This window comes from Leptodactylus fuscus, chromosome 8, assembly GCF_031893055.1.
Source record: "Leptodactylus fuscus isolate aLepFus1 chromosome 8, aLepFus1.hap2, whole genome shotgun sequence".
Taxonomy (NCBI): Eukaryota; Metazoa; Chordata; class Amphibia; order Anura; family Leptodactylidae; genus Leptodactylus; species Leptodactylus fuscus.
This window is the reverse complement of record NC_134272.1, coordinates 51,233,691-51,249,406: the sequence shown is the minus strand read 5'-3', so window position 1 is coordinate 51,249,406 and position 15,716 is coordinate 51,233,691. Positions and strand designations below refer to the sequence as shown.

General features: G+C 40.4%; 1 protein-coding gene across 2 annotated transcripts in view; it reads right to left on the bottom strand.

Annotated features, from left to right (window-relative positions):
* The window catches only part of SNX29 (sorting nexin 29), a 412,861-nt gene that overhangs the window by 360,788 nt on the left and 36,357 nt on the right, over window positions 1-15,716 (bottom strand). For both annotated transcript variants that reach the window (XM_075285780.1, XM_075285781.1), the window contains exons 4-8: window positions 13,172-13,296; window positions 7,550-7,730; window positions 6,150-6,220; window positions 3,649-3,897; window positions 14-395 (exon numbers count right to left, since the gene is read on the bottom strand). In XM_075285780.1, coding sequence (XP_075141881.1) covers window positions 14-395; window positions 3,649-3,897; window positions 6,150-6,220; window positions 7,550-7,730; window positions 13,172-13,296 — 1,008 coding nt within the window. The remainder of the gene's footprint in view (window positions 1-13; window positions 396-3,648; window positions 3,898-6,149; window positions 6,221-7,549; window positions 7,731-13,171; window positions 13,297-15,716) is intronic.

Sequence of the window (15,716 nt, the reverse complement as noted above, 5' to 3'; positions counted from 1 at the left end):
AAAAAAAACTTACTGTTCGGCAGAAACACTCTCTGCTCTAACTTCTGATTTGCTGACAGGGTGGCCTTCATATGTGTCACAGTCATCTAAGTCTTCATCATCTATGCTCTTCACGTCCAGTTTTCTATAGCTGAAATCCCCATTAACACAAGGAGTCTGATTTCTCCAGGAGCTGTCTGCATTTTCTTTGTCATTCAAGTTCATTTCAAACTGAGCTTCAAAGTTAGAAAGAGCAGCGGAGGACCTGTCAGAGTGCTCCTCTGAACTCTCCATGCCACTCATCGTGGCCTTTGAAACCCCCGTCAGATGCGGATCTTCCATGTCCCCATCATCATCAAATGAAATGATAGTCGACACTTTCTTCTTCTTTTTTCTATCCTTCTTAGCTTTGCCATCTACAAGAAACAAAACAGGTATTTTAGATAAGTTCTGTGATGGAAATAATAGCAGTGATATTCAGGGGCATTGCAACTCGGAAAATCTAATCCTTGTGCTGTGGAGTCTGAAATATTTCCTTTATTTCATATTCACATCCAACAAAAAAGAGCTGCTAAAGAAATGCATCAAATCATACCAATTGTACCATACTAAAATGGCTTTTGTGAAAGAAAAAGATCTTTAATGCAGTAACCAGTAATCATACAGGAGCAAATAAAGCGTCTTACCAAATACTTTCCATGTTAGATATTACATTAGTATACTGGTGACTTATCCACAGGATAGAAGCTACTGTATAGGGGTGGTCCTGGAGAACTGCAGGGTCACTCCTATTACTTGTATAGGAGCAGTGCTGCATGTGCTGCCAGTCCACCAGGAGCTCCCAGGAACAGCTGATCTGTGCAGGATTCTGGTGTTGGACCTATCCTGTGGAATAGGTAGGAAAATTCAATTTGAAGCAAGAGAATCCCTTTAAAGGGGTTATCTACTGTTGGAATATTGATGACCTTATTCATTAGACAGACCAGATGCCCCATGACAGTGTGACTGCTGGACATGTTATTGTATGGCGATTGAGAAGCTCCCAGCATGATGAGTACTAGAGGGGTTAAGAACTGCAGCCTTGTCTCATTGAAGTCTATAGGGCAGAGACTCCCAACATGTATACATTATTGAGAGGTCACACAATTCCAAAATAGCTGATCTGTAAGGGTTCCAGTTGTCGGAACCTCATAGATTTAATATTGATGGTCTATCCTAAGGACAACCTTGTTAAGGACAAAGACTATTTAATTTTTTTACTCTCATCTTTCAAACAGACATAACATTTTTATTATTCTGCCTACGTAGCTGGACAAGGGTTTGTTTTTTGAAAGACAAATTGTATTTTTTATTGACTCCAATGACTGAACAATATAATGTGTTGAGAAACTTTGAAAATAAATTATTGGTATAGAAGAAAACAACAAAAAACCAAAACACAAATTCACCATTTTGGGGTGGGAGGGGGTGGGGGGGTTAGTTTTACTCTATTTTTATTGTTCATGACAGGTCAGTACATTTACAGTGATGACAACATTTCTATAGGTTTTTGTACAGTACTCCATTCTGCGACAGCGTCTTTCCATTTTTTTTTTTTCCGCGTGTACGGCTCGGCATGAGCAGAGCTAGCCGTACACGCGGGCACTTCCCATTCACTTCAATGGGACTGCTCGTAGTGAAAAGAGCAGCGCATTCATTTCTATGGGGAGCGCTCGTATGCCGGCTCCCATAGAAATGAATGGAACTGCTTTATACGCCGCTTATTCTGAACGTGATTTACGTTCAGAATAAGCTGCCGTATACGTAGTGTGAATGCACCCTTAATGAGAAGTATTACCCTCAGAACCTGGTCTAGAAGTCTCTCATCTCTGCCAAATCAGATTTCCCTATGCTGTGCTGAGGAGATCCAACCAGATCGAAACAGCGCTGTCCACAGCTGGGATACTGATTTGGCTAAACCTCGCATCATAGCATTTAAGGCTTGTTGAAAAAGTCGGGCATGATGTTTAAGGGGGCTGCCCCTAGAGGGCAGCAAGCAGAGGCACTGTTTTCCTATTTACATCCAGCATTTACTGTGTGCAGTAAGAATGACATGTTAAATTATTCTGCGGGTCAGCATGTTTCCAACTAGACCAAAAACTAATATAAATATTTTTTTTATTTGCATTACACTGCCATATCCTGACACCCCAATGAGTTCTTATTTCCATCTACAGAGCCAAGTAAAGGCTCTTGCTGTTGTCTTTAATGGTGCCATTTTTCATAGTTTCCATTTTTTGGAAGCGCTGATTTTAATTAAGTTTAGTCTTTTCGTTTATTTTTACAATTTTAAAATTGTTAAAGGGGGTGATTTGAATTTTTAATTCTTTGGTTTTAAAATTTTTATACATTTTTTTGTTAACTTTATTTTAACCCCCACCCCTCAAGTGATTTCAACATGTGATCACTGGATTGCTTATGCAGAACTATAATTGCAGGACTAGTCAAGGTACTAATTTCCAAAATAATTATCAAGTAGAAAATTGAAGTATATAACAAATCAATATAAAATTACCGGTATAAAAAATGTCAAATAAAATGTCAGTTAAAAGCACCGATGTATCTTGAAGGGTTGTCCAGGATTTTGGTTTATATGGCCTATCCTAAAGATAGGCCATAAAAATATTATCGTGGGAGGCCAATAGGCGACTCTTGCTCCAATCAACAGTACAAACTGTTTCCGATGCTCGTACTATGCACAAACACAGGGATCGAAGCAGTTAGCAATGTGCCTTGTATAGTGACCAAGCACCAGTATTTTTGGGAATATGGGATGGAAATCCATGCAAACACGGGGAGAACATATAAACTCCTTGCAGATGGTTTTATGCCCTTGGCGGGATTTGAACACCAGGACTCCAGCGCTGCAAGGATGCAGTGCTAACCACGGAGTCACCGTGTGGCCCCTACCAAGCACCAGTAGGACAGATCTGCGTCCATTGACTCCCATAGGAGCGGAGCTGCAGTACTGGTACTTGGACACTACACAGGATCCATAGACATTTGCTTCCAGCACAATGTTGTGTATATTAAGTGTTTTCCAGGAAACAGCCCCTTACAGCTGATCAGTGCAGGGGCCGCCTATCAATTCTCCCACCAATTAGAAATTTACGGAGAGAGGGGATGGGACACATGAAAATATTGGCTATAAGTGGATAAGAGGGATCTTCTAGGACTCAAGATCAGAACGACACCCAAATCTTTATTTAAAGGAGTCAAAGCAGTTCTCTTTTGCCATCAAATTGTCAACCCAATGTGATTACAGCAATGTAGAAATTTGACACTAGTAGGGATTGAACTGGATCTCCAATATCTAGAAAATAAAGCAGCTGCCCAGGACTTTACTACCAATGATCTAACTTCAGGATAAGTCTTCAATATCAGATTGGCAGGGGGCTGGCAAACCGCAGCCCCACCAATCAGTGTACTGTAAGTCTATGAGGTGGGATAAGAAGAAGTTACAGATTACTGGTAGTGGCAAACACAGACAGGGGAACTCTGCAGAGCATTAGGACCCTTTTGATGAATTGATAGAAGTTCCAGTAGGCCGGGCCTAATCCAAAGATCTGTCATCTGTAACCTGGGGAAAATTTTTCTTTAATGATCCTCAGTTTGTATCACGAAACTCACCTGATGCAAGACTTCTGGAAAGAACCGGTAAAGGGTCAGACTCCTGCTCTGGTTTGATTAAAATGGAGACAGCTGAAGAAGATGTGATCTCTCGAAGGAGACTACTGACACCTTGCGTGGATTCCTTAAGTAAAGAGGTGACATTTTGAGTGGACTCCTTCAGAAGGTGAGAAACTGTAGGAACCGTTTTTGCTTGTCCATTTAGATCTTTGTTGTCAATGTTGATTGCAAACAGGATGGAGTTCAAGCCTTAGAATATCACAATACAGAAAAGGAGACACAAATGCATCAAACCCAGATCTATCTATAGGTCAGACATAAGCTGTACATTAGCATAAGCATCATAATGATAAATCCAGTCAATTTTATTATTATTTGACTTAAATCTGAAAAGTTTGCACCACTACATATACTTGACCACAGGATATGGGATAGGTGTGGGAATAGTGGATTCGACCACTTGGACCCCAGCGATTAGGAAAATGAGGAACAGAAAGTCCCGTTCCCCCTTCCCAAATACCCCTTATGAATGAAGTGCCAGTGCACTTGTGTGACCAGAGTTTCACTCACTTCTAAAGGGCTGCAATCTCTGGCAGTCATATAGAGGTGAATGGAGCATCAGTCATTCATGCACATTGGTGCGACACACAGGGTGGATTTCTGTTCCTTGTTCTCCTGATTTCTGAGTATCCCAATGTTCAGATCCTCAGCTGTCTGATACTTATTCCCGATCCTGTGGATCGGATATATGTGTCTGTAGTGGTACAATCCCTTTAGGTCTACAACAATCCCACTAGTCATCTGCTGGGAGAAACAGGTATCCAAAGGTTGAATGTGTACCTGTGTAATTTATCTGTGACAGGTGGCACAAGAAATGACTAGCAGCCACTTATTACACTTTCATCACAAAAAAGAAAGTCAGGCAGAAGGCAATGTTATCCCTAAGGGTGCATTCACACGGAGTAAAATGGAGTGTAATTTTTACACGTGTAAAAAATTTATGCGCGTATTTTGGAGCGTTTTTTTTTTTTACACGTGGCGTTTACGGAGCATTTACGGAGCGTTTGCGGAGCATTTTTTGGAGCGTTTACGGAGCGTGTTTTTCTACACGCGTAAACGCTCCAAAGAACGTTCCGTAAACACCACATGTAAAAAAAAAAAACGCTCCACAATACACGTGTACATTTTTTACACGTGTAAAAATTACACTCCAAATTACACTCCATTTTACTCCGTGTGAATGCACCCTTAGAGGGTCTCATACACATAACCGAGACTTGTGTGAATCTTAAGACTTCCATAGAAATGGTATGGGGGCCTATGGACTTTCTCCCAATAAAAGGATTGGGCATAACAAATCTCAGAATGCCCATTCATTTGGTTTGCTGGGAGATAGGCACTGCCAGAAATAGCTGAAAGTGATACTCACCTGCCCCCATGAAAAACATAAGCATAATAAGGGGGAAAACAGTTGTCAGTGAAATGAGTGTTCAGACTAAATCTATAGGAGGTGTATAGGCACCTTTAGGTAGAGTTCATACTACCATTGGTATCCGCTCAGAAGGTATCCGTTTAAAAAAAAAAAACAAAAAACAAACACCTATCATAACAGACACAAACGGAGAGTAGCTGATGGCTATGAGTTACTGTCTGTTATATGTCCGTTGCCCACAGACCTCAATGTTAAAAAAAAAATAACGAACACTTGCTGTCCGTTTTTTCAAACCGACAGAAAAGTCCTGATTGTAGGATTTTTTGGTCCGCTTGAAAAAACGGACATGTTGTAAACTGACACTAAAGGACACAAACGGACACAAGATAAAATCCCATTGAAATGAATGGAAATAGCTAACAAACCAGCTATTGTCCGTTGCTAAAATCTTGTACGAACAATAACCGCGGGCACTGCTAAGCGGACACCAACGGTAGAATGAACGACCCTTTAGTGAGACACCAACAATCACATATGCCACACAGTGTACATATTCTCTTCCTTAAGCAATGAATACCATCGTTTGTATAAATAGGAAGGAAGCATTTATTTGATTGTTTGCCTCAATTATTGTACCATATCCTACAATACAATATAGTATTTCTGCACAGTAAATGGATAGCATATATAAGTCATGTAACCCAGCTTTACGCAGTGTACTTCAGTACAACCAAAAAGATAATATGTTCATAATTTAAGATACATTTATGCGGAATTCAGAATTTTATCTTTTCCCTGCAGATTCCAACCAGTATAATGCTCAAACCTTTCTGTTGCTACACACAGATTTCCATCACCATAAATCACTGACACAAGGCTCAAGGCAGCGTGAACACAGTGTAGGAAACTGCCAGAACATTCTGAGCCATGCCAAAGGATTTTAGATGGTCGACATCCCGTAAGAAATCAAAAGAAATATAAATCAATGGCATTACTCTCTCATTGATCCCTTTCCACATTAGTAATCTGGGAAGTCCTATAGGCTCAGTTATGTTTGTGTTAAGCTTACCAGCTGCCATGGTAGGAAGCATACTGGAACGCTCCTCATCTAATAGAAAAGACCAGTCTTCATAGAAGAAACTAAAAATCCATAAAATGACAAAAGTAAAATATAGCTTGAAAACAATTTCAACATCAATAATATATAATCTACAAGAACATCTATGTTTCTGTGTCCTCTCATGTCAAACATGGCTAAAAATATATATAACCCTACATTTATTACAGCTTTATGAAGAAAATATACAGTGACAACCAAGTTATGACAAAGGTAGTCAGCCAGCTTTTCTCAGTAACACATTGAAAGCTGAATGAAAATCTTGATGGAACAGTACTGATGTATTAGTGGGCACACGGATTTCCCAGAAGCAGAGAGGACAAAGACCTAAGAAAAACTTGAACATTAGTTTTAAAACTTTGTCAGAAAGCCAAACATATAGCATTAGCTGTATAAATATCACAAATCGGTGTCCCAGTCAAGATGCCCAAATTTGCAATTATAGGGCAGAACGACACCAGGTCTATAATGTACCTTGATGAGCCCCAAATATGTATATAGAGGCACATATTACATGCTACATAAGATCTTTTAGATTATTAGCTGTAAGTTTTAAGCATTGCTGGCTCGTGTTCAGATGGTGATAACATTTTATCTGTCACATAAAACCATTGTTCTAGGCTTTAGTGGGCTTTGGACATTGACAATCAGACGCAGAAGGCTCTGTACACTGTGTTGTGGCAGCACCAGAGCACTGTGGCTCAGTTCTTGTTCATTTGAATGGGAGCAGAGCTGCAGTATTGCATCAAAATTCCACCAAAGCCTAGAAAACCCTTCATTTTGGCTAAAATCATCCTTTTCCATCAACTATAGTCAAATGTATATGGGCCCTGGAAAAACTGCTGTCTGCAGAATGAGCAGTTTGAGTTTTCAATCATATATGGCCAAGGGTTTCTTGACAAGAATAACATTTTAGAGCTAAGGGTCAGAAAATTCGCCTCACCAAACCCCATGAAACTGCAATGAATACTGGGTTCCCACTTATCTCAGTAGTGGGGTGATTGATGGGGTAATGTTGTTTTAGCCCACAATGCCCCTTTGCCCTAAAATGTTCTTCCATGGTGACAAAACCAGCTGAGAACAGACCAATGGGGCTAGCTACACACTAGAGCAATTTAGACTGGCAAAGCAGACCTCTCGGTAATAAACCATTTTTCCTTTACGTTTGACATTGCTAAATAATTTCCCTTATACACGGACACAGCATTAATATTACCATTGGTAATAACTTACCTGTGATCCTTTATCAGAGTAGAACATCCTATATTCTACTGCTAGACGTGAACTGTTTGATCACCATTGTCTACAACAATCAGCTATTTATTAAAGACATTTACTGATCTGAGGGTTACCTAAGCCTGTTTGGATCTGCAAGTAACATATGTACGTAACGCTCCAGGGAATGTTCATTCAGCGCACATCGCAGCCAAGCGCGGCCCCTCCCTACATCAGTAGTTATGTTCTTCAAAGCGTAGAATCTCTGAAGTTCATGCTTGTTAAGAATTTCTTTCACGTACACCCAAAATACCGGCTCTAGAAAAAAAAAAAAAAAAAAAAAAGAAACATTAAATATTACTACCGTCTAAGGTGGACAAATTTTAGAAAGGAACTTCTCAAGGAGCAAAATCCCAATGTACTCTTTGGGATGGCAGTCGCTTCACTCACTTTCCTGGAGCAGAGGAAGCATCTGGATCATAGACACCTGTAATAAGTACGCTTCAACACAGTCCATAAAACCCTATTCACATCTACGTTCGGGATTACGTTCAGGGAGTCTGCTTGGGGACAAGCAGCAAGCAACCTGCACTTCTGTTTCTGTATGTTTAGTGCAAAAACCAAGCGGAAACCACACAGACCCCATTATAGTGTATGGTGTCCGCGGGTTTTCTTAGTTAACCGTTTTTTTTTATGTGAATAGGTTTACGTTCAGGGGATCCCCAAGTGGACTCCCCAAATGAAAACCCGAACGCAGATGTGAATAGGGCCTCACTCTATGCTCAACTCCAGTTAATATAGGGAAGAGTGACTAGGCTACTAGAAGGATATAGAGAAGTGTGCAATCTCAATTTAAAAAAAAAAAAAAAAAAAACCTAGGCTAGTGGAGGAATTTTAACATTGGGCTCAAATTGTATTTATTTATTAACCAGATACTGGCCATACACACCATTTACACCCAGTAGTTGGAATCCTAATATTGCAAACCAGGTGGCAGGAGAGATTTAGCCAGAGTATACTGTCTGAACCAATGACTTGGACATCTTTAAAATCTATAATCCACCCAATGTGTTTCTGCACATCAGGGGCTAAAAATTTATTATGGCTGCATACATAAAAGTTATTAGATCATATTAGATATTAGACATTTGCTATTATAGAAGTATTGCCACCATTCCCCACCGACAGACTCCGAGAAGCATGCCCTGTACGTCTCTGCTGTGCTTGCGAAAACATGTCTCTCAATATCAATCCGTTTTATCCCACTCGCATAAATTCTATTATTATTTATTCATTCATTCAGAAGCAGTTGCCCATTTTTTTCCCCAAGAAAGGTAAATTTGCAAGGTCCAATTATATTTTTTAAAAAAAGGATCACTGAAACTGCAAACAAATCCATTTTCATCCATTAAATGGAACTTCTAAACAAATTAATGAAAAAAAAAAATCTGATCCAAATTGACTTTTAGTTAACACACACACACACACACACAAAAAAAAGACATTTAATGGACCTAAAACTGCATATTTTCACAGTAACTTTCAAACTAAAATGATTATTTTAATTATATTATACAATCGATGTATAGTTTATTGTAGATTTACTTTTGTAGGAAATCAATCGCTAGATTTTTCAGAATTTAGAGGATCTTTGCTGCTTCTGAGTGATCATGGTTGTCAGTAATTTATGAAGGAGTCGGAACCAGGCTAATCGGAAAACAGAGGAGCTGGAGTTGCTGGATGTGGGGCTACAGGTGTCCTTGGTATTCTGTCAGTGATATTTTTGTGTGTATGGGGGGATGTATGTGTTGTATCCGTATCCATCTTCCTACTTGTTAGTGTTTAGAGCTGTAAAATTCCCAATAAAGTTTGTTATAATTTGCTTATTATCTTCCCAACTGGTGGTCAGAGGTGTCTGGCATTGGCCCACACGATCACAAAAGGAATAACCCACACAAAGGGAAAGTAATGACAAACTCGAGTTTCATGATTTTGCATAAAGAGAGAAAAAAAAAGTGCTTAAATTTGCACCTATGTTATTTACAATGGGATTGTGCTCCTTGGTATAGGTCTTAAAATAGAACTCTTAAAACATAAGGCAGAGGATTACTCCCCCCACTTCATAGAAAACATATACACTCTTAACTGTACAAAACATCCATGAGTATATGGGAATCAGGAGGTAAAGGTATATCGTCATCTTTACTTCTTTTAACAGTTATTGGGGTTGGACAACCACAAATAATAGTGTCTGTATGATTATATCGGGTTTCCCCTGCATGAAGATCCAGAAAAGAGAAACATGGAATATAAAACTAAAACTAATAAGCTAGTAAATTTGGAGAAAAGTGAACACGTGAAGAGGGAGAAGATGGATTAGTTATGGGCCCCCTGAATGGAACATCTGACCTTATGTGTCATGAACTTCTGTGGTAGAGACAAGGCTGGGCTTATTATTATATCTTACTATGACGAACAAAAAATAATTTTCCACATGGGCTTAGTGGATGAGTGATATCCTCCATGGGTCCAAAGAAAGCCTGGTGTGTGTGTGTGTGTGCGTGTGTGTGTCTGTATATATTTTATGTGACAGTTGAGGGTAATTTAGCATCAAAGGTAGTGGTTTTCCTGGATTTACAGAGGTGTTGGTGGCGCCGGGTGCCAAATAAACAGCAGATCAGGTGGTGCAATCCAAAATAAGTGGCGTTATTCAGCTATAACAGGAACAAAATAACAAACAACCTAGCCCACATACAGGGCAATACCTCACTTCTTGAACCCTGACTAATCTATTGGGGCAAGATACTCTGAGGTTTCTTCTCACCAGTCTGGCTCAAAGTCCTTTCTGGAATCCAGTCCTCTTTGGACAGACCTCCTGTCTGTTTCTAACTGGTCCAAGATCCACCTGCTCCTGCAGGTCACCAGCAGCACTCCCTCTCTGGAGTTGGGCTCCTTCTGGAATCCAGACTTCTTAGGACAGCCCTCCTCTCTGTCTCCAACTGGTCCACAGTGCACCTGCAGGCCACTAACAGCACTCTCTTGCAATGTGCACTCCCTCTGGAGTTGAGCCCCTTTCTCAGGTATGGGTGTGGTCAGGGTCCTTTTCCTGTTTTTGGTCGCTCTACATCTCCCTCTAGGTTCACACCCTCACAATATATATTTATTAGAGAGGGGAGGAATGAAGGAAACAAGTTATACTATATCTACTGTACTAACAGTTCCTTACATCAGAGCATTGTGTAGTAGTGGAGAACTAACTTGTTTATTATCTACGTGTTGGCGTTTGGACTGTTTATGTACACTTTTCAGGTTTACTGCAGATGGGGCACCAGGAGGGTGGGGTTCTTTGTAAAGCATGAAAAATACATATGGAGATTGCTGTCCAATATGTGTCCAGCTGTCAGCAAACAAAAGGAAGATGAGACCGCTTGGACTATCAGACCACCCACCCCCCATGGACTATTAAACCCCCCACCCAAAGACCGTAAAGGCCTCACCATGACGTGCCTACCCCACACCCACCCTTACCCACACGTCCCAAACAAGAACAATGAGACGCCAAGGACACTCCAACCCAACCCACGCACCCCATACCCACCCCCTCCCACCACCCCCCAACCATTCTCTGCTTTGGCAACACCAAATGTTTTTTCTTAACGCTAATAAAGCACATTTGTATTTGTCTTTGTATTATACAGTTAGGGCCAGAAATATTTGGACAGTGACACAAGTTTTGTTATTTTAGCTGTTTACTAAAACATGTTCAGAAATACAATTATATATATAATATGGGCTGAAAGTGCACACTCCCAGCTGCAATATGAGAGTTTCCACATCCAAATCGGAGAAAGGGTTTAGGAATCATAGCTCTGTAATGCATAGCCTCCTCTTTTTCAAGGGACCAAAAGTAATTGGACAATGGACTCTAAGGGCTGCAATTAACTCTGAAGGCGTCTCCCTCGTAAACCTGTAATCAATGAAGTAGTTAAAAGGTCTGGGGTTGATTCCAGGTGTGTGGTTTTGCATTTGGAAGCTGTTGCTGTGACCAGACAACATGCGCTCAAAGGAACTCTCAATTGAGGTGAAGCAGAACATCCTGAGGCTGAGAAAAAAGAAAAAATCCATCAGAGAGATAACAGACATGCTTGGAGTAGCAAAATCAACAGTCGGGTACATTCTAAGAAAAAAGGAATTGGCTGATGAGCTTGGGAACTCAAAAAGGCCTGGGCGTCCACGGATGACAACAGTGGTGGATGATCGCCGCATACTTTCTTTGGTCAAGAAGAACCCGTTCACAACATCAACTGAAGTCCAGAACACTCTCAGTGAAGTAGGTGTATCTGTCTCTAAGTCAACAGTAAAGAGAAGACTCCATGAAAGTAAATATAAAGGGTTCACATCTAGATGCAAACCATTCATCAATTCCAAAAATAGACAGGCCAGAGTTAAATTTGCTGAAAAACACCTCAAGAAGCCAGCTCAGTTCTGGAAAAGTATTCTATGGACAGATGAGACAAAGATCAACCTGTACCAGAATGATGGGAAGAAAAAAGTTTGGAGAAGAAAGGGAACGGCACATGATCCAAGGCACACCACATCCTCTGTAAAATATGGTGGAGGCAACGTGATGGCATGGGCATGCATGGCTTTCAATGGCACTGGGTCACTTGTGTTTATTGATGACATAACAGCAGACAAGAGTAGCCGGATGAATTCTGAAGTGTACCAGGATATACTTTCAGCCCAGATTCAGCCAAATGCTGCCAAGTTGATCGGAAGGCGCTTCATAGTACAGATGGACAATGACCCCAAGCATACAGCCAAAGCTACCCAGGAGTTCATGAGTGCAAAAAAGTGGAACATTCTGCAATGGCCAAGTCAATCACCAGATCTTAACCCAATTGAGCATGCATTTCACTTGCTCAAATCCAGACTTAAGGTGGAAAGACCCACAAACAAGCAAGACCTGAAGGCTGCGGCTGTAAAGGCCTGGCAAAGCATTAAGAAGGAGGAAACCCAGCGTTTGGTGATGTCCATGGGTTCCAGACTTAAGGCAGTGATTGCCTCCAAAGGATTCGCAACAAAATATTGAAAATAAAAATATTTTGTTTGGGTTATGTTTATTTGTCCAATTACTTTTGAGCTCCTAAAATGTGGAGTGTTTGTAAAGAAATGTGTACAATTCCTACATTTTCTATCAGACATTTTTGTTCAACCCTTCAAATTAAACGTTACAATCTGCACTTGAATTCTGTTGTAGAGGTTTCATTTCAAAACCAATGTGGTGGCATGCAGAGCCCAACTCGCGAAAATTGTGTCACTGTCCAAATATTTCTGGCCCTAACTGTATATGAGGTGGGCATTTTAACCAAGATTGACATATTATACGACAGTGTTGAAGTCCCCTGCATTTGTGAAGAGCCAAGGTACAAATCTATGATCATCTTAGTGACAAGTGACTTTAAGTATTCGCAAATTACCAATTTGCTATCTTATACCACTTTTATGGATTAAATGAATCCTCCAATATGTATACAGCAACCTCTTGCAAGCAAATACATAAAAACTGTTTTGCAATGGTGAGAATTAGAAGGACTAGTAGAAATAGTAAAGAGTGCTGAACAGCTAAGCATAATTCACTCTGGCTTAGTACATTAGCCAAACGACTAAATAAAACGCTGCAGTAACAAGCCATGCACAGTGCACGCGGAGGAAGTGTCACAACATAATTATGCAGAGTGGCAATAATAGTGGGTTACCTGTCTCTGTTTTACTGGAGAATCCTGCCGCTTGTTTGATTGCCGCCGCTGTTAATGCTAATCCTCTGCTTCTTTTCAAGCCATGCTGAAGAACAGCCTCAAACTGCGCACACAGACAAATAACCCTGCAACATAACAAATAGGTAATTAGAGAGGCGCACACCGGGAACCCTAAACATGTCTTCGCCTCACATGAAAAGGAAAGCCTCACTATGCCGGCACGCCAGCGCTTACAAGTCAGGATCATTACAGCATGACTTTGGCGCCGACTGTATTATTTATTCTGTTTCTGCAGGCACTGAATGTGACCCATATTATAACCATATTATGATTAGGCTTTCCCTAGGTAGAAAAGCAGAATATACTATTTTTTCTTCAGGCAGTAGTGTTCATTTTGATAGGGTTACCTGGGTGGCAGCGTAAATGTAAGAATTCCTGTAGGGGCTTCCTCTGCTGAGAAAATAGTTTGCATATATATATATATATATATATATATATATACACACACACACACACACACACACACACACATTTGTATGTCTGTATCAAAAGTGAATACAAATTTCAACCCTTAGGGTGAGGCCTCATGTTGCAAAAAAATCGAGCAAAAGCCAGAAGTTTAAGAACTTCCTACATTTTTCACATTCCTTCTGTAGCCACTAATAAGTTTGGCTCAAAAAAAGCAGCAAAATCAACAACGAAAAAAAAACAGCTTTTCCGCAACCTGGGGCCTTAGCCCTAGGCCTTTACACTCACTGCAAAGTGGATGGGATTCTAGCAACTTGCTGTTCACTCCCTGTTACTAAGGAAGAGCCGTTCATAGATTCCTATAGAAAAACAAAATATCTTGACCGTGAGAGGAGGGGAAGGGTCTGTTCACTCATCACACAGTGAATGGAGAGGGGAAGGTCTCATCAGAGGGTACACACGTCTACAAACAGCATTTTCTGTGCACTGGACTGAACATACCACAGCATACCTAAGCTTGCAGTATAAGGAAGATCTACTTATATATACACATACACACGTGTGTATATGGGTTATATATGTTTGTGTCAACTTCTGGCTGCTTGTATTATTGCTGATGGGAGGTTAGTCATAAACATCAAGCAGCTTTCAAAATTCTGCTCAGATTTATCTTTTACTGTGTCAGGGATCAAATTAGCTGCACCATCTCCTGTATTTACAGTTCAATGACCCTAGATATCCTAGGTTATGTTCACTTTGGCTTTTCTTAACGATCTCTTTGCTTTTTTTTACAGTTTCTCTTGGCAGAATTGCATGCAGAACCAGAAGTAGTAGTAATAATAAATGGGAAGGGGGGCAGCTTGCACCTTACTATACACACGCACAGCCTGAGAGAGAAATATAAAATATGCTGCGGCCATAATAGGGATACTAGCAGCAGAAATTTAATACAACACGACTTATGAAGGCTTATAAACAAGGCTATTTTAAAATATTGGTTGGCCCAAAGCAAAGGTTCACCACCACTTAGGACATAGATGACCTACACAAATTATAATTCCACCTCAGTGGCCCCTCACATAGTATAATGCCTCCTTAGTGGCCACATACAATATAACATCCCTAAGTGGCACATCACACAGTCAAATAATCCTGCAGTAGCCCTATATAATATAATGGCCCATCACACATTAACCTGTCCCTCCCAGTGGCCCATTAGACATTATATTATAATGTCCCTCTTCAGTTAACCTCATAATATAATGTCCCCCTACTGGTTGCACCCACAGTCTCACGTCCCCCTCTTAGTTGCCACAGTGCAACGGTTTAAAGAGGACCTTTTGTGCCCTCGGCCATATGGGGTTTTATATACCGCTGGAAAGCCAAGAAGGAATGCCCCCTCTAATAGTATAGTACTACGGACACTACTGTCATGAGGGGCATTCCCAGCTAGACTGTCAAGAACGCCCTTCTGACAGTGAAGAGGTATCGTTAAATGCAACGAAAACTCCTATTAACCTATTTTCTGTCCTGCATCAGGACGCCATCATTCATTTCTTGGAGGATCTTTTACAAAAGCCAATGATCAAGAACAATAAGCTAGTCAATGACCAGGTTATGTAGAAGGTCCTTTACGGTCTGTATTCTAGACAGGAACTGCACTTGCAAATCTGCAAAGTGAAAACCAAAGACTGGGCAAAAGAATTTCCAATAAAAACCAACAGAACTATGAATGTAGCTCTGGATCATTCAGATATAGGGGGTTTTTTTTTTATATAGAAGATCAACACAAATGTAAGATAGGCTTTGTGCACACTGTTGTAAGGGTTCAAAATACACGGTAGAACCAGCAAGAAAATTCACAGCAAAAAACGGTGATAAAAGTAGATTTTGTTGTGTAAGTTTGCTCTATTGTGTTACACTGGGTGGAATGAACAGATAGCAAATCACGACAGATAAAGACCGAGAATCCACTGTAAAATTAGGCCTCATCTCCACGTATGTTAAGAAAAATAAAAGGATGGACTACATATTTTAAAAGGATTGCAAAGACTTGCTTAGGCTAAGTTCACATCTG